Consider the following 18,855-nt stretch of genomic DNA (forward strand, 5'->3'; position numbering starts at 1 on the left):
TGACTCTGAGAAGTCAAAATTAAAAGTTCCAAAGTGCAAAGGTTATGTCGATGGGATTTGAGACTACTCAAGAATGAGTAGTGGAATTGAGTTAGAGACGGTGTCTTTAATGGGTTTAGCAAAAATTGAATCAATAAAAGGGAGCAAACCACCCTAGATGGTCGAATGAGTCTCTATATTGGAAAGACTATGCTCCTTAGAGGATGGACAAGGCATGGTGAGCCTTCGGTATCAAACCATAGACAAATATTGACTGGGTGCCAAGGATGGAAATGGTAACACGTGCGGGTGCTACTTTATGAAAGGGTTTACCATTCAATGAAGACATCGAACTTCGTCTATGGGTGGTGGAGTTGTGAGACACAAAATCCCTATGCCCCAAAGTGGAACTGGAAGGGCGCCACGTGGTAGTGGCTGAAAAGGAAAGCCAGACGAGTGTAACACATTTGGACTAAAAGCTTCAACTTGAAAGGCCGAGAGCGGGAGTGAAACTCCCAACAAAGTGCTTGAGGAATGAGCACAAAGCGAGCAATAAGCGAGGCTCTAAAAAGGGACCCAAAAGGACCAACGCATGCCACGTGGAAGTGTCTGAGACGGACCCGAGACGGAGTCCGAGATGGAGTCCAAGATGGAGTCCAAGATGGACCAAGATGGAGTCCAAGATGGAGTCTGAGATGGAGTCCAAGATGGAGTCCGAGATGGACCAAGATGGAGTCCGAGATGGACCAAAATGGAGTCCGAGATGGACCGAGATGGAGTCTGAGATGGAGTCCGAGATAGACCGAGTTGGAGTCTGAGATGGAGTCTGAGATAGACTGAGACGGAGTCCGAGATGGATCCGAGATGGATCCGAGATGGATCCGAGATGGAGTCCAAGATGGAGTCCGAGATGGACCCGAGATAGAGTCCGAGATGGACCGAGATGGAGTCCGAGATGGACCGAGATGGAGTCCGAGATGGACCCGAGATGGAATCCGAGATGGAGTCTGAGATGGACCCAAGATGGGGTCTGAGGTCGAGACCGAGACTGGGACCGAGACCGAGACCGCGATCGGGACCGAGACTGAGACCGGGACCGAGACCGAGACCGGGGCCGAGGCCGAGACCGAGCCCGAGCCTGAGTCCCAGTCCGAGTCCAAGTCCGAGTCCGAGTTTGAGTCTAAGAGGGTGAAAGCCCAAAGCATTCGTCTCCCAGACCCTGAGGGGTTTGGTGAGCTCCAAAAGTATAGTGGGGGGAAGACTGTAGTGGAGCCAATTTGGCCAGGAAAAGCCAGTTTGGCCCAAGAAGGCTGTACCCAGTGTTGGGTGATGAGCTGCCCACTGGGAAGTCCAAGACTAGAGTGAACACGGACCGACAAGCAGAGTAGCTTGGTGAAGTGTTCAAGAGCCTGCTCTAGTTCCCTTGGGAGATCGATTGGCCGATGCTCCCAGTCCAAGTGTGGGTGGCACTACCTACTTGGATACCTAGTGTGGCTCAACGGAACCTCGCTCTAAGCCCATGGCTAGAGCACCCAAAGGCAGAAGGTGAGGAGAGTACCCATGAAGCTTGCGTATAGCCACGGTGTTCCGAAATGTTGTCCCAAAGGCCCAGACTGTGGAAAAGAAGAGGAGTAGTCCTCTGGAGTAGAGACCAAGGATACAGTCGTGTGGTGAGGAAGTCCCAGAGTACAGTTGGATTTAGTGGTCGGGCTTGTGGGCCTTGATTTAGTGGCAGTGTTGGCGAACACAACCATAAATGGAAAAGGACTTGGTGGGGACCGGAAAAAAGATATTGGGGAAGGCTATTCCCCATATCTGAGGGCATCCTAAGGATGCTAAGGGGTGGATCTGGGATGATCCCTCATGGACGGATGGCCTAACCTTTGAAAGACGGGATTGTAATGCAGGTGGTATTGGACCACCGATGTGACTAAGGTGAATGGGCATGGCCTAGCGTAATGGGCTGGTGTATCAGTGGTACCTTGGAGTGTCGGTCAAGGGATCGGACATGTGGAGCACTTGGACCAAGTGCAAAGGTTGAGTGGCATGGATGCCATTCTCAAGGATAACAAGCCCCAAGTCCGGAATAGGACTTATGGAGGTTGTAAGTGAGACTCCTCTAAGTGGTCGGAGGTGTGGTTAAGTGACTAAAGTAGAATGGAAAAATTAGTCGCTTACAATTGAGTGGCAAATTGAGTTAGTTGTGTTCTAGACAAGATTATTTAGTAGGGGTTGAGTTTTGAGCTTTTCTTTGAAAAGTGATTTAGTCATGGACTATGCTAACTTTACAAGAGGTAGAGTTAGTGATCAATATTGAAGATGTTGGTTCCTTGTTGGATTTCAGTTGAGATATATCAATCATTGATGATTTATCTTGTGCTTATTATGAAGTGAGTTACGTCTTGCTATAGATTTATTCATTGAGGATTTATCTTGTGCTTATTATGAAGTGAGTTACGTCTTGCTATAGATTTATTCATTGAGGATCGGTTTAATAGTCACTTGTTGAGCATAGTTTCATTGTGCTTAGCTTTTGGATTGATGCAAATATGCTCCTCATTAGCTTTGACATTACGAAGTTTAGCTTATGGATGTGTTGAGGAGGATATTATGGGTTATACCATGATTTCTTCTTTAGTATTGACATTAGTTCATATAAGACTGTGATCATTATAGACAAAGACTTAGTTATAGGTGTGAGACACAAAATCCCTAGGCCCCAAAGTGGAGCCGGAAGGGCGCCACATGGTAGTGGCCGAAGCGAGAGCCAAACGAGCGTAACACGTTTGGACCAAAAGCTCCGACTTGAAAAATCAAGAGCGGGAGTGGAACTCCCAAAGAAGTGCTCGAGGAACGAGCACGAAGCAAGCAAAAGGCGAGGCTCCAAAAAGGGACCCAAAAGGGCCAACACATGACACGTGGGAGTGTCCGAGATGGACCCGAGTTGGAGTCCGAAGTGGAGTCCGAGATGGACCCGAGTTGGAGTCCGAAGTGGAGTCCGAGATGGACCCGAGATGGAGTCTGAGAAGGAGTCCGAAGTGGAGTCCGAGATGGACCCGAGATGGAGTCCGAGATGGAGTCCGAGATGGAGTCCGAGGTGGACCCGAGATGGACCCGAAATGGAGTCCGAGATGGAGTCCGAGATGGACCCGAGATGGAGTCCGAGATGGAGTCCGAGGTGGACCCGAGAGGGACCCGAAATGGAGTCCGAGATGGAGTCCGAGATGGACCCGAGATGGAGTCCGAGATGGAGTCCGAGATGGACCCGAGATGGACCCGAGATGGAGTCCGAGATGGAGTCCGAGATGGAGTCCGAAGTCGAGACCGAGACCGGGACCGAGACCGAGACCGAGACCGAGATCGGGACCGAGACCGAGACCGAGGCCGAGGCCGAGACCGAGCCCGAGCCCGAGTCCGAGTCCGAGTCCGAGTCCGAGTCTGAGTCCGAGTCCAAGTCCGAGTCCGGAGCCTGAGAGGGTGAAAGCCCAAAGCGTTCGTCTCCCAGACCCTGGGGGGTTTGGTGAGCTCCAAAAGTATAGTAGGGGGAGGACTGCAGTGGAGCCAGTTTGGCCAGGAAAGGCCAGTTTGGCCCAGGAAGGCCGGACCCAGGGTTGGGTGAGGAGCTGCCCACTGGGAAGTCCAAGACTAGAGTGAACACAGACCGACAAGTGGGGTAACTTGGTGAAGTGTTCAAGAGCCGGCTCTAGTTCCCCCGGGAGATCGACTGGCCGATGCTCTCAGTCCAAGTGTGGGTGGCACTACCTACTTGGATACCTATCGTGGCTCAACGGAACCTCGCTCTAAGCCCATGGCTAGAGCACCTAAAGACAAAAGGCGAGGAGAGTACCCAGGTGGCTTGCGTAAGGCCACGGTGTTCCGAAATGTTGTCCCAAAGGCCCAGACTGTGGAGAGTAAGAGGCGCAGTCCTCTGGGGTAGTGACCAAGGACACAGTCGTGGGGTGAGGAAGTCCCAGAGGACCGTGGGACTTAATGGTCGGGCCTGTGGGTCTCGATCCAGTGGCAGTGTTGGCAAACACGGCCAGGGGCAGAAAAGGACTTAGTGGGGACTGACAGAGGGATATTGGGGAAGGCTATTCCCCTTGTTGGTGGGCATCCTAAGGATGCTAAGGAGTGGATCTGAGATGACCACTCACGGATGGTTTGCCTAGTCTTGGAGAGCCAAGACTGTGATGCAAGTGGTAGTGGACTACCAGTGTGGCAAAGGTGATTGGGCATGGCCTTAGCGTAACGGGCTGCTATGTCGGTGGTGCCTTTGAGTGTCGGTCATGGGATCGGACACGTGGAGCACTTGGACCAAGTGCAAATGTTGAGTGGCATGGATGCCATTCTCGGGGCTAGCAAGTCCCAAGTCCTGGATTGGACTTATGGAGGTTGTGAATGAGACTCCTCCAAGTGGTCGGAGGTGTGGTTAAGTGACTAAAGTAGAATGGAAAATTTAGTCGCTTACAATTTGGTATCGGAGCTGTTCCTTAGTCCGACTTTTATTGGTGCTCAAGTATATCACCACTAGTGTTGGCATCGGAAGGTCCGAGGAATGGGCCTATCCTTGAGGAGTAGCAAGTCGGGAAGACATGGCTCTCCATTACAGTTCATGTGTGAACTTGTAGACGAGGTGGTGGATAGAAAAGGGCTAATAATGGAACGACTTTGGGATCTTGGGAACAGTGCAAGGTTTTCCTCATTAAGTTGAGGATGTGATCCGGATGAGCATTTGTCTCAGCAAATTGGCTAAGGTTGTTGTGGTAAACAACTAAAGTTGGGATCACGGGAAAGATAGAGACTCCAAAACAATAAAGGAGTCACAAGATTATCCTCATATAGTTGAGGTTGGTGCTCATGAATGTGAGACCAGAGGTAATGACCGTGGGAGGTCAAATACGGAAGAGGACTCAAGTCCTTGAAATGGTAGCCGGGGCTACCTTTAATAAATGCTGGAACAACCCAAGGAGTTGGGGGGTGTACTTAGAGATGAGTGGTATTCTCATCGCATGGACAAGTAGTCCTAAGGGGCAAAAGTTGCCTCCAGAGAACAAAATCAAGTGTCGGAGTAACACTTGTGAAAATAGTCCTTTTGAGTAGGACAGGAATGCAAGAAGTGTATTCCAGTGAGCTAGTGCCTCACAAGTAGGACCTTACGGGTCTGTGGATTAACCAAGTCCAAAACTGCTGGATGACTCAAGTAGAGTCAACGGATGGTCCTAAAAGGACTGATGGAAGCATTTGGACTGTGGTGTGTTGTACCCCACAAAGGATGGGGGGGGGATCATAGGATCCAAGGATGAGGACAGAGGGTATCTCATCGATGGCAAAATGTGCCATGCTAAAGTTATGGGAAAGGTGTTCCCAGAAGAAAACAACTTTGACATAAAGTTGTGTGTGACCTTTATGGTGCAGTGCTAACAGATGGTTGGCATGAGAAAGAGCGGTGTTGGTCTTGGCAAAGACTTAGACACGAAGGGGAAATGTCATAGAGGTAGGCTCGTGGAGCCGATGGTGTGGAGACACCAAATGTGCCAAGGTGTGATACCTTGAGGCTATGTTGGTGGGTTCATGAGAACCCCTTGCCAAAGGAATCCCAATGGAAATGGGAACAGCATAGCCTAAGCTGCAGAGCATGCAGTTGGAGTGTGGTGACCCAGATAATGATGGAGGTGTGAAAGCACCAAGCAATGAGTTGTAGGACTTGACAACTATGAGGCAACTAAGCAAGAGGTGCAAAATAACTGGCTAAACGGGTAGAGGGTAGCTACCCAAGACTTCTAGCATAGGGAAGTCAGATATACCCTTACGGGGGATAAGTTGCTTATGTTGCGATATAGTAAGTCAATGTCATAAAAGGAAATACTCATTGTCAAGAAAGCCATCATTGGGACACCCGAACACTCTAGAACACCAGAAGGTGGTGTTTAATGTTGCGAGGGCAATGGATAAAGCCCAAGGGACTAAGTCCTTAGCGAATGATGGATAGAAGGTGCTATCCAAATGTCCAAGGTTGCGAAGACAGGAGAGGACTGTCTACCCAAGTTGGACAAAGCCAAAAATGGAATTTTGGCAAGGCTAGTGATGGGCATGTAAAGGCCCATAAGCAACAATGTAATCCCAGTGTGTGGGATTATAAGGTGAGCATACCCGGATTGAGGAACCACTCCCTGGGCTATTGGGTAGGTTCATCCCTAAGAATACTTGCTAAGGCATGATAGAAAGTGCAAAGCTATCCTCCTGGTCTGGAGGAGAATGACCAAAGGAAAGGTGTGAAGCCAAAAAAGCAAGAAGTAAGGGGATAGAACCGAACCGTAGGAATCAAAGGGCATAACCAAGGTTGGTTATGCCAGCTGGGAGTGGAGAATCAAGTGGGGGCTCGAGGGTGTTGCCGCTAGCAATCGTGATGCCATGGAGAGTCTAAAATATGGAATTGTCCATGTTAGACTATGTGACAATTGGAGGGCTTGCAAAAAGGGAGGCCTTAGCAAGCTGAGGGACAGAGTTCCTTCAAGGTTCCCAAAGACGATTCTAGGTAGCTTAGTACCTAGAAAGGCCAAGTGTAAATGGTTCATGGAACGCGCGAAATCAGAGTGGCGCAGCAAAAGCGTGGTCTTGAAGCTTGCCATGAGGCAAGGCTATCAAGGTTAGGGAAGTAGTTCCCGAGTGTTCAAAGAGAGGGCTTTGAACGAAAGTTGATGGTCAAGGACTTTCACGCTTATGCAGGAACCATGTTACAGTGGTCGGAGGACTTGCCAAGCGAGATTGGCACGTCGGGGGAACAAATACCCTAGTTGAAGGTGATAACTTCAAAAAGGGGGGGCCATGGGGCCGAGTATGGAGGAGTCCATGCATGATCACAGACATGTCAAGTGAGAGGACTTGGCAGTGTGGAGGAACTAGGTTCCTAAACTGTGATCTGTAGCGCGCTTTAAAAATAAGTTGGTGCACCGGCGTGGGGAGTCACGCCAGGCATCTTGTGTGATGCCGTCCGTAGATGCATATACGGAGGTTGGGTTCGAGTCCCGACCCTCTAGTGCTTGGGTTCGAGTCCCAAATCACTAGGGCGTGGTGATGGTTTGGAATATGAGGACACTCATATTTCGGTGGTCATGGACTCTCAGTGGGGAGACTGGTTTGGGCACACTGCCAAGCGAGGGATGCCTCGGAGTCGTGATGCACGGTTAGATTGCTTAGTGTGAAAGCTCAGCATATCTAACTTGAACACTTTGGTGCAAGTGGCACCAAGGTCGTGGTGAGTGAGATGGGGACACCTAATCTCAGTTGCTATGAACCCTTGGCCATAAGGGCTAGCTTGGGTGCACCGCCAAGTGTGGGGGATGCCCCCGGGGTTATAGTCAACAACTTGGAGGTCTAGAAGACCAAGTACCTCTTGGCAACTCTGTTAAGGTGCCAAGGTGAAATCACTAGGTGATCTTATGGCCAGATAAGGACAAGGTCCTTGGTTGGCTAAGGAATGAAGTTCCTGGTTCAAAATGTTGAAATTGAACTGTTTAAGGTGGTGTGGCTTGGTCATGATGACCAAGTGGGAAGAGCACCTAAGGGAAATAAAGTATGTCCGTGCAATGGCATAGTGAGTCCGAGGAAAGTAGTCTCTATAAAAGACCCATGGGAGGGTCACGAAGTTGGGCCGTGGATAGAGCCCATAACAGAAGATGCTAAAGAGACGTACTAGGGGTGAACATCCTCCGGACTTGGCAAAGAAGAGTCTTTGCTATGGAACCGAAATAATACCTCAAGGAGGGAGGTAGAGATTCGATGTTGCTTGGTGCAACAATCAACGGATAGGAGCAAAAGATGAGTGGCCAAGATAGGGCTGTGGAATCCCTTGGAAGGAATCCAAGTGACAAAGTTAGGCGAGGAACACTAATGTGTTGGACGCTAACAAGTTGCGGGAAAGGAAGTGTGTTTCCAAAGAGGGATTCCGAAATGCTCCGATTTGGCGAAAGTGGAAGCTCCAAGGGAGGGAGCGGTAAGGTAGCCAAATGATAGGGCCATGAACAGCCCTAGCACAAAGTATGATAACTGGAACTTTGGCACGAAATAGAAGAGAGGATGATGGTGCCCTCAAGTAGAGAACTTCCTAGGATGGGAAGTGGAGTTGCACAAAAGGTGCAAGGCAAGGTGTCGGAGACACCTAGGAAATTGACTCCAAGAAGTCAAAATTCAAAGTTCCAAAGTGCAAAGGTTATATCGATGGAAATTGAGACTACTCGAGAAGGAGTAGTGGGATTGACTTAGAGAAGGATCTCTAAGAGGTTTAGCGAGAACTAAACCAATAAAAGGAGAGAACCATTATATGTGGTCCAATCAGTCTCTGAGTTGAAGAGACTACCCTCCTTAGAGGATATGCAAAAAGGCATGGTGAGCCTTCAATGTCCAAACATTGACGAATGTGGAGAAGGCATGGTGAGCCTTCAATGTCACACCATTGACAAATATTGGCTACGCGCCAAGGATGGAAATGGTAACACATGCGGGTGTTACTTTATAAAATGGTTCACCGTTCGATGAGGACATCGAACTTCGTCTATGGGTGGTGGAGTTGTGAGACACAAAATCCCTAGGCCCCAAAGTGGAGCCGGAAGGGCGCCACATGGTAGTGGCCGAAGCGAGAGCCAAACGAGCGTAACACGTTTGGACCAAAAGCTCCGACTTGAAAAGTCAAGAGCGGGAGTGGAACTCCCAAAGAAGTGCTCGAGGAACGAGCACGAAGCAAGCAAAAGGCGAGGCTCCAAAAAGGGACCCAAAAGGGCCAACACATGACACGTGGGAGTGTCCGAGATGGACCCGAGTTGGAGTCCGAAGTGGAGTCCGAGATGGACCCGAGTTGGAGTCCGAAGTGGAGTCCGAGATGGACCCGAGATGGAGTCTGAGAAGGAGTCCGAAGTGGAGTCCGAGATGGACCCGAGATGGAGTCCGAGATGGAGTCCGAGATGGAGTCCGAGGTGGACCCGAGATGGACCCGAAATGGAGTCCGAGATGGAGTCCGAGATGGACCCGAGATGGAGTCCGAGATGGAGTCCGAGGTGGACCCGAGAGGGACCCGAAATGGAGTCCGAGATGGAGTCCGAGATGGACCCGAGATGGAGTCCGAAATGGAGTCCGAGATGGACCCGAGATGGACCCGAGATGGAGTCCGAGATGGAGTCCGAGATGGAGTCCGAAGTCGAGACCGAGACCGGGACCGAGACCGAGACCGAGACCGAGATCGGGACCGAGACCGAGACCGAGGCCGAGGCCGAGACCGAGCCCGAGCCCGAGTCCGAGTCCGAGTCCGAGTCCGAGTCCGAGTCTGAGTCCGAGTCCAAGTCCGAGTCCGGAGCCTGAGAGGGTGAAAGCCCAAAGCGTTCGTCTCCCAGACCCTGGGGGGTTTGGTGAGCTCCAAAAGTATAGTAGGGGGAGGACTGCAGTGGAGCCAGTTTGGCCAGGAAAGGCCAGTTTGGCCCAGGAAGGCCGGACCCAGGGTTGGGTGAGGAGCTGCCCACTGGGAAGTCCAAGACTAGAGTGAACACAGACCGACAAGTGGGGTAACTTGGTGAAGTGTTCAAGAGCCGGCTCTAGTTCCCCCGGGAGATCGACTGGCCGATGCTCTCAGTCCAAGTGTGGGTGGCACTACCTACTTGGATACCTATCGTGGCTCAACGGAACCTCGCTCTAAGCCCATGGCTAGAGCACCTAAAGACAAAAGGCGAGGAGAGTACCCAGGTGGCTTGCGTAAGGCCACGGTGTTCCGAAATGTTGTCCCAAAGGCCCAGACTGTGGAGAGTAAGAGGCGCAGTCCTCTGGGGTAGTGACCAAGGACACAGTCGTGGGGTGAGGAAGTCCCAGAGGACCGTGGGACTTAATGGTCGGGCCTGTGGGTCTCGATCCAGTGGCAGTGTTGGCAAACACGGCCAGGGGCAGAAAAGGACTTAGTGGGGACTGACAGAGGGATATTGGGGAAGGCTATTCCCCTTGTTGGTGGGCATCCTAAGGATGCTAAGGAGTGGATCTGAGATGACCACTCACGGATGGTTTGCCTAGTCTTGGAGAGCCAAGACTGTGATGCAAGTGGTAGTGGACTACCAGTGTGGCAAAGGTGATTGGGCATGGCCTTAGCGTAACGGGCTGCTATGTCGGTGGTGCCTTTGAGTGTCGGTCATGGGATCGGACACGTGGAGCACTTGGACCAAGTGCAAATGTTGAGTGGCATGGATGCCATTCTCGGGGCTAGCAAGTCCCAAGTCCTGGATTGGACTTATGGAGGTTGTGAATGAGACTCCTCCAAGTGGTCGGAGGTGTGGTTAAGTGACTAAAGTAGAATGGAAAATTTAGTCGCTTACAATAGGCTTCTTCAAGCTTTTGGTTCTTTAAGTTTCATGCTCATTGTTCCATTTGTTATAAGTTGTTAGGGGAAGGCATTTTAGCTCATTAGCTTCGATGTTGAAGTTGTCTTTTGCATCTCGCAATCATTGATGATGATTGACTATCATCTCAGATAGTTGATTATCCTTGTCAAAAGGTTTTGCTTGATTGTTGTTGATATAAAATGATTTACTATTCTTTGGGATGGTGGATTTCCTCTTTGACGATGATTTTATATCTCATTATTAATAGGATGATTGATGATCTTTCATGATGGTTAGTTATTCTCTTTGATAGCTTATAGTTTTTCGCAATACCACATGTTGTTTGTGGTTTGCTCTGGATTGATCTCTTGGGTTTGAGACATCAGTAGGATGTTGCTGACACTTGCTTAGGCAACTTGAGTTCCTTGGTGTTGTTGACTGGGATCTATTTAGATTGGCTAGTGTGATAGTTGGCATGAATGAGTGTTTGTTGGTTTGCCACATTCATTCTATTCTGTTGATTATTGCTTGAGTTAGTTTCGATAGATTAGAATGTTATTTCTTTCAGGTGATACATTCATGAGCATTGTGCTTGCCAGTCAATGATACTTTATGTTCTTTAAGTTATCTTTGGTAAGTTATTTGGCATACTATCTACCATCTTTAGTAGTTAAGTTTCATCATTGAGTTTCCTTGATGATATACTCGGACTCCATCTCGGGTCCATCTCGGACTCCATCTCAGGTCCATCTCAGACTCCATCTCGAACTCCATCTCGGGTCCATCTCGGGTCCATCTCGAACTCCATCTCAGACTCCATCTCGGGTCCATCTTGAGTCTAACTCAGACTCCATCTCGAGTCTAACTCAGACTCCATCTCGAGTCCATCTCAAGTCCATCTCGAGTCCATCTCACACTCCATCTCGAACTCCATCTCAGACTCCATCTCGGACTCCATCTTAGACTCCATCTCGGGTCCATCTCGGACTCCATTTTAGACTCCATCTCGTACTCCATCTCGGACTCCATCTCGAATCCATCTTAGACTCCATCATGGACTCCATCTTGGGTCCATCTTGGGTTCATTTTGGACTCCATCTCGGGTCCATCTCGGATTCTGCCATGTGTCATGTGTTGGTCCTCTTGTGTCCCTTTTCTAAAGACTCACTTATTGCTTGCTCCGTGCTTGTTCCTTAAGCACTTCGTTGAGAGTTCCACTCCCACTCTCGATCTTTCAAGTTGGAGTTTTTAGTCCAAACGTGTTACGCTCGTTTAGCTTTCACTTCGGCCACTACCACGTGGCACCCTTTCGGCTCCACTTTGAGGCCTAGGGATTTTGTGTCTCACAAGAAGTAGATCAAATCAAAGTTCTAGCAAACATGGCTGCTTTTGCAATTTTTTAGTCAAACAATTTTATAAATGGCCGGATTATGTGCAGATCACATATTATTATAAAGAGCATTGTGATAAGAATGAGATTCCTTATCATGGTCAATTTGATCTGACTAGAGGAAAGTCATTATTTCCTCAGAAGCTTTCAATAGATATTTGACATTGGGTGATTTATATGGTTCAGTAGAATTTCATATCAAATTAGATTTATAATGAGCATGTACAGATTGTGGGAAGGAACAAGTCAGCTGGTGAACCTCCTTGTCGAGATGATTTTCTAACTATGCAGAATATTAACAATTTGCATAGGAAGTATTTGCTTTTAACTTATTGACTACATGAGAATGATGCACAATGTGTATGTATTTAAAAGAACACAAATCCCAAGAAAATATTTTTCTATTAGGAAGGTGATCAAGGTAAAGATTGTTTTACCATAAAGATTCAAACAATTTAGCAATTGCAAAACATGGTGGACTTTATAAATAATAATTTATTGAGTTTTGATGCAACTTTTGAAACTAATGTTTACAAGATAAATTTTAAAATTTCAACAACACGTTAATAGTTATAATACATCCTCGAAGCAGGCAAAACCTTTGGTAGAAAGAATTACAAGTAAAAGAAAAAAATTTAGTAGTCTAGAAGCAATTTCTTTTACTAGGTAGAGGAAGACAAAAAAGAAAAATTCTTTAAACAAAAAACTTAATCTTAGCAAAGAATAAATTTAAAAAAACTCTTTATATACTTACATTGCATATGAATAAATTTGTGAGAAGATTTCATAGCAAAAGTGGATCACCACTTCTACTATTGATCATAGTCATCTATGACACTCATTAGCCATATAAAGCATGTAGAAAGGCATCCACACATATGCTAATTGAAATTTGGCCAAGTGTTGGGGCTGTGGCCACTTGGAAACAATTAGGGTGCATGCTAGGCTTGGGCAGACATGCAGCGGGTGGGTGGGAGTGTGGGCAATAGCTGTAGGCAGGAGTGTGCAGCTGTGACAGACGGGAGAGGGAGTGCACTGATGGCCTAATGCCATCATCATCAACAAACAAAAAGAAGGCCTGATGCCACATCACTGCCAGGTAAGCAGAGAGAGAGAGAGAGTGAATGAGGATGGTGTTTAAAGGGAGGCGTGAAGAGTGCTTTTATTTTAGTAGTTATGGTAAACTCCTATTTTGAACACAATGCACTTTCTAAACTTAAAAAGCTTAAAATCTCCATGATAATTAACTTTCATTTCAAAATCAAATTAAATCCTCCGAGTGTCCAAGAGCCACTGGCGATTAAGTCCCCCAGCTTGCAAAGCAGTCATATAATCCTTATAAACCATAGGCTTAAACAGTGGAGAGCCCTCCACCAATTTGCTTGCTGGGTGCACCAAACTCTCCCAATTTGGCCCCATTGCCACTGGAATGGACATTCGATCTTCACTGCTATTAACCACAGCCCTGTGCTGGGCACTCTTATACTTGTCATTGCTCAAAATCTGCAAGAGAATAAAAAGAAAACATTAACTTTGACCAGTCAGTCAATGCTAGTAAAGAAAGAGTGAACGCTGACCTGGATCTGGTCGCCCAGATTGACCACGAACGAATAAGGTATGGGCTTCACGGAGTACCACTCGTGACCGTGCATCACCTGGAGACCCTCGACGTGATCTTGGAGCAGCAGCGTGATCGATCCGGGGTCCGAGTGTGGGCCGATTCCCAGCACCATATCGGGCTCGGGGCAAGCAGGATAGAAGTTGAGAGCCATCACTTGTGAGCAGCCATTGAATGCCTTGTCGATGTATCCTTTGGAAGATTCAAGCTCTCGGAGATGATCTCCAGGAGGAACTTTGCAAGGTTGCGAACACGAGTGGAGTAATCGGCAGTAACTTTCCTATAAGATGATCATATACCAGCGATGTTAAGAAAGGACGGCGAGAAGGTATTTATACCTGTAAGATGCTGGCTTTTCAGGCCAGAGTTCTTGCATCTCGGCCAGTGGGAGGCAGCTATGGCGGAGGTAATCTCTCCAGCTAAAGACCTTGTCTTGTGTGACATTGAAGCTGGTTCCATACCTCATTCGGGATTCGGTGTCTGTGGAGAAGTAGCGCATTTTCTCCTCGTTTGGGAGAGCGTGGAATTCGCGAGCCACCGATTGCATTTCATCCACCAAAGAATGGGGAACACCGTGATTGATCACCTGTATGGCGAAGATCACACAATTCTCGATCAATTCTAGACCCAGTGATGCAACAAAGAGATTTTGGGACATCCAACACCCAGCAAGAACAATAGCACACCTGGAAGAAGCCCCATTTCATGCAAGCTTCACGGATTTGCGGGACAAGCGCTGCTCGAGCCTCGCTCGAATTCAAGGCGGCGCCAAGATCCAAGACTGGGAAGCTTTCCTCGCGATGAACGGCATTTTGTTAGGATCCTATCCCTTACACCCTAAGCCAACTGGCTAAAGGGGTGATCACTTGATTGCAGGGCCCTTTCCTTATCCTATTATCCTGACCTGGTGCCTAACAATCCTCCCCCTCGTCAGGGAATGATCGTCCGCGATCATACTTAGGCCACCATCCGGTCACCATGGTCCTTCTCTTAGGGTCTACCAAACCTTGGTTCTCCCTCTAGATCCACCATGTTGAATATTCCTTCAGAATATTCCTGCCCCACTCGTCAGCCACGAGAATCGAACTGGGCTCTGATACCATTGTTAGGATCCTATCCCTTACACCCTAACATGCCTTAATATACCCTTGAGCCTCCTTTTGACCGACGTTGACCACGTAGTCAAAGCTGGCGCCTAACAATTCTTCCCCCCCAACAAAGTCCTTGTCCCAAGGACGAGTTGTACCGGTGATCACCCTTTCTGGGGATCCTGCTCAAGCTCCTGGTCCATTTTCCACAGCCGTATACATCAAGGAGGCATTGGGCCCGTCACTCCGAGATAGTACACCTTTCAACTGGCTGACATAAAATACCGGATGAATTTTCACCCCAGCTGGCAGCCGCACCCGATAAGCCGCTTTACCAATGCGCTCCAGCACTTCATATGGACCAGCATAGCGATGGGAGAGTTTATCACTCTTCCCTATCCGTAAAGGCACCAAGGTGTTCCGCCGCTCACTTGACGGAAAGATCACTCGCACGAAGACGAGATCACCCACCTTATATTCCCGGAATTGGCGATGCTCATTAGCAAACTTCTCCGCTCTATCCTGAGCTGCTTGCAAATTCCGTTTGCATACCACCAGAATCTCATCAAGTTCTGTGGCCAGATCAGTTGCCTCGGAATCAAGCTTTTCTTGAACATCCTTACTCAAATGCAATCCCAACTCCACCGCTGTTCGAGGATGCCTTCCAAACATCGCAAAGTAAGGACTTAGCTTGGTTCCACTGTGTTGGCTATTGTTGTAAGCAAATTGCACCAACGGAAGATATAGATCCCACTGTCCTTGCCTTTGACCAATGCTACAACGTAGCATATCCTCCACCACCTGATTCACACGCTCAGTTTGCCCATCCGTCTGAGGATGATCTCCACTCGAGAGTTTCAAAGTCACTTGCATAGCCTTTGCAAAACTTTTCCAAAATCCACTGGTGAACTTTGAATCTCGATCACTAATGATGTCCTCCGGCAAACCAAAATCAGGAAAAACCTTCTCCAAGTAAACCGCAGCCAAGTCTGAGGCAGTGACAGTCTTCCGAAGAGCCAACAACCGCACATACTTCGTCAACCGATCTACTATGACCCATACTTGCTCCTTTTGCCTCTGTGTTCGTGGCAAACAAGTGATGAAGTCCATAGAGATACTACACCAACGGCTCTGAGGAATAGGTAAAGGTTGCAAAAGTCCCCCCGGCTTCTCCCGTGGCACCTTAACCCGCTGACAAAGCTCGCATGATTTACAATACTTGAGGATATCAGCCTTCATATTCCTCCAATAAAAGTTGCGCTTAATCAACTCATACGTCTTCTTCCCCCCAAAATGACCGGCCTCTGGACGATCATGATAGTGGAATAAAACTTGAGTAATTAACGCATCCACCCGTGGCAAATAGACACGGCCATTGTAGTAGAGAATCCCATCCACCAATGAGAAAGGAGCTTCCATCTGGTCTCGCAAAGAGGCCACCTCAGCATCCTGAGCCTGAGCATGCTCAACCAACTGCCCAAACTCGCTGACCACCTTACTCAAATGATGACAAAATCGTGTTCGTAACATCGTCACACGACGAACACGAGATAAAGCATCCGCCACCACATTTGATTTTCCCGGACGATGCTCAATAGGAAACTCCCCAAACTCCATGAGTTTGACCATCCAACGAGCTTGCCTAGTGTTCAACTCCTTCTGTGTGAAAAGATACACAAGTGGTTTGTGATCTGTCAACACCACGAACACTGCACCATAAAGATAGTGCCGCCACATCCGCAAAGCATGAACAATAGAGAGTAACTCTTGCTCATATGTGGAATAGCGTTGCTCCGCGGAATTCAAAGTTCGACTCTCATATGCAATAGGCTGTCCCTCTTGCATGAGAACTCCTCCCAGTGCATAACCACTCGCATCGCATGTCACCTCGTAAGGTTTCGATGGATCAGCAATGCGAAGCACTGGAGCCTCGATCAACAATCGTTTCAGCGCCACAAAACTCTCCTCTTGTGGCGTCTTCCACTCGAATGGCACATTCTTGCGTAACAACCGCGTCAATGGAATAGCCACCTCTGCAAACTTATGCTGGAAACGTCGGTAGTAACTAGCCATACCAAGAAAACTGCGCAACTCGGCCACTGTAGTCGGTGTAGGCCAATTTTCCACCACAGCCACCTTCCTTGGATCCGTCTTGACACCCTTAGATGTCACAATATGGCCTAGATATTCCACCTCCGACTTTGCAAATTCACATTTGCTCTTCTTCGCATAAAGTTTGTTGTCTCGAAGTAACAAAAGAACCTTGCGCAAATGCACCCTATGCTCCTCCATATTCTTGCTAAAAACAAGAATATCGTCCAAGAAAATCTCCACAAACTCATGAAGATAACGCCCAAATACCTCCGTCATCAACCGAGTAAATGTGGCCGGTGCATTCGTCAAACCAAACGGCATAACGGTAAACTCAAAATGTCCGAAGCTTGTGTTGAATGCCGTCTTGGAGATAGATGCATCATCCATTGCAATCTGATGATATCCACTCCTCAGATCAATCTTGGTAAACACTCGTGCTTCACCAAGCTTGTCTAGGATATCATCCACACGTGGCATCGGCATCTTGTCCTTCACTGTCTTCTTGTTTAAAGCACGGTAGTCAATACACATCCGCATTGAACCGTCCTTCTTCTTCACAAGCAAGACCGGAGCACCAAACGGAGACTTACTTGGTTGAATAAATCCAAACTCAAGTAACTCCTTGACTTGTCGCTGAACTTCTTGCTCCTCCGCATAACTTAACCGAAATGGACGCCGGTAAATTGGCCGCGTCCCCGGCTCCAATGTAATCCCATGCTCCACACCTCGTAATGGAGGCAATCCATGAGGAAGTTCAGATGGAAAAACATCAGAAAACTCGTCGAGTACATCCCGTACTGCTGCTTCTCCCCCACACGTGCCTTGGTCGCCCAAGTCACGAACAAACAGCAAGTAACTCGAAAGTGCTTTTCCATTACGACAAGCCCGCTTCAAAGATGTAGCAGAGAGCATAACAACTGGTGGTTGACGCCCTCGCCAAACCACACATCTTTAACTCCACCATACTCCAGCGAGATACGCTTAATGCTCCACTTTATCTCTGGATCCACCTTCACCAACCATGGCATCCCAAGAATGAGATCCACACGATGGATATCCGCGAGATAAAAAGTCTCCACAAGTGTGGTTTTGCCAACCAACACTTCCAGCCCCTCGACACAAGCATCGAAATGCTGAGCAGAGGTAGCTGCACCTTCCACTGTGTATGGAAGAACTCCACGTGTGTTCAGGCGATGCTCCTCAACAAACTTTGCCGAAACAAAGTTGTCATCGCTCCCACTATCCAGTAAAATCCGCACTGGATCGCCACGGAACACGCCCTCCAGCATTAAAGCTGATTCACGCGTATCCTCAAGCTCCATCTTGTTCCACACACAGTTGAGCTGACGAGCAACGATCGAAAGTCGCTTCCTCCGACCGGAATGGTCGGTCTCCTCCTCCTCACGCTGCAAAGTTTGCAACTTTTTAGTATCGGACTTACCGTGAGAAAAAGATTGGCCATTCTTCTTGTCCTGCTGCTTGTTCTTTAACTGCGGACAATCAGCCTTGTAGTGTCCAAGTTCGCCGCAATGATGACAACCCTGTCTATAATTCTTCACAAAGAACTTCTGCTTCTTGGACCCCTTTGCATCTGAAGTAGTCACCACTGACTTCAACTTGTGATGCTTGTTCCCATCCTTGTGTCCACGGCGATCATCACGACGATTCTCGACAGAAGGACTCCGCGAACGCTTGCGAGACTTGTGCTTGTCATTCAATCCTGGTCCATCTTCCACAGCCGTATACATCAAGCCGTATACTTCATATGGACCAGCATATCGATGGGAGAGTTTATCACTCTTCCCTATCCGTAAAGGCACCAAGGTGTTCCGCCGCTCACTTGACGGAAAGATCACTCGCACGAAGACGAGATCACCCACCTTATATTCCCGGAATTGGCGATGCTCATTAGCAAACTTCTCCGCTCTATCCTGAGCTGCTTGCAAATTCCGTTTGCATACCACCAGAATCTCATCAAGTTCTGTGGCCAGATCAGTTGCCTCAGAATCAAGCTTTTCTTGAACGTCCTTACTCAAATGCAATCCCAACTCCACCGCTGTTCGAGGATGCCTTCCAAACATCGCAAAGTAAGGACTTAGCTTGGTTCCACTGTGTTGGCTATTGTTGTAAGCAAATTGCACCAACGGAAGATATAGATCCCACTATCCTTGCCTTTGACCAATGCTACAACGTAGCATATCCTCCACCACCTGATTCACACGCTCAGTTTGCCCATCCGTCTGAGGATGATCTCCACTCGAGAGTTTCAAAGTCACTTGCATAGCCTTTGCAAAACTTTTCCAAAATCCACTGGTGAACTTGAATTTCGATCAC

General features: G+C 48.3%; 1 protein-coding gene across 1 annotated transcript; it reads right to left on the minus strand.

Annotated features, from left to right (window-relative positions):
- Positions 1-12,952: 12,952 nt before the first annotated feature.
- On the minus strand, positions 12,953-13,520 carry LOC9631156 (probable 2-oxoglutarate-dependent dioxygenase At3g111800). The gene is made up of 2 exons (XM_024673486.1): positions 13,299-13,520; positions 12,953-13,224 (listed from the first exon to the last, which is right to left on the minus strand). Exons 1-2 carry the CDS (start codon positions 13,491-13,493, stop codon positions 12,988-12,990), a joined length of 432 nt encoding a protein of 143 aa, XP_024529254.1. The 5' UTR covers positions 13,494-13,520; the 3' UTR covers positions 12,953-12,987.
- Between the last annotated feature and the right edge of the window lie 5,335 nt (positions 13,521-18,855).

This window comes from Selaginella moellendorffii, unplaced genomic scaffold (assembly GCF_000143415.4).
Source record: "Selaginella moellendorffii unplaced genomic scaffold, v1.0 SELMOscaffold_10, whole genome shotgun sequence".
Taxonomy (NCBI): Eukaryota; Viridiplantae; Streptophyta; class Lycopodiopsida; order Selaginellales; family Selaginellaceae; genus Selaginella; species Selaginella moellendorffii.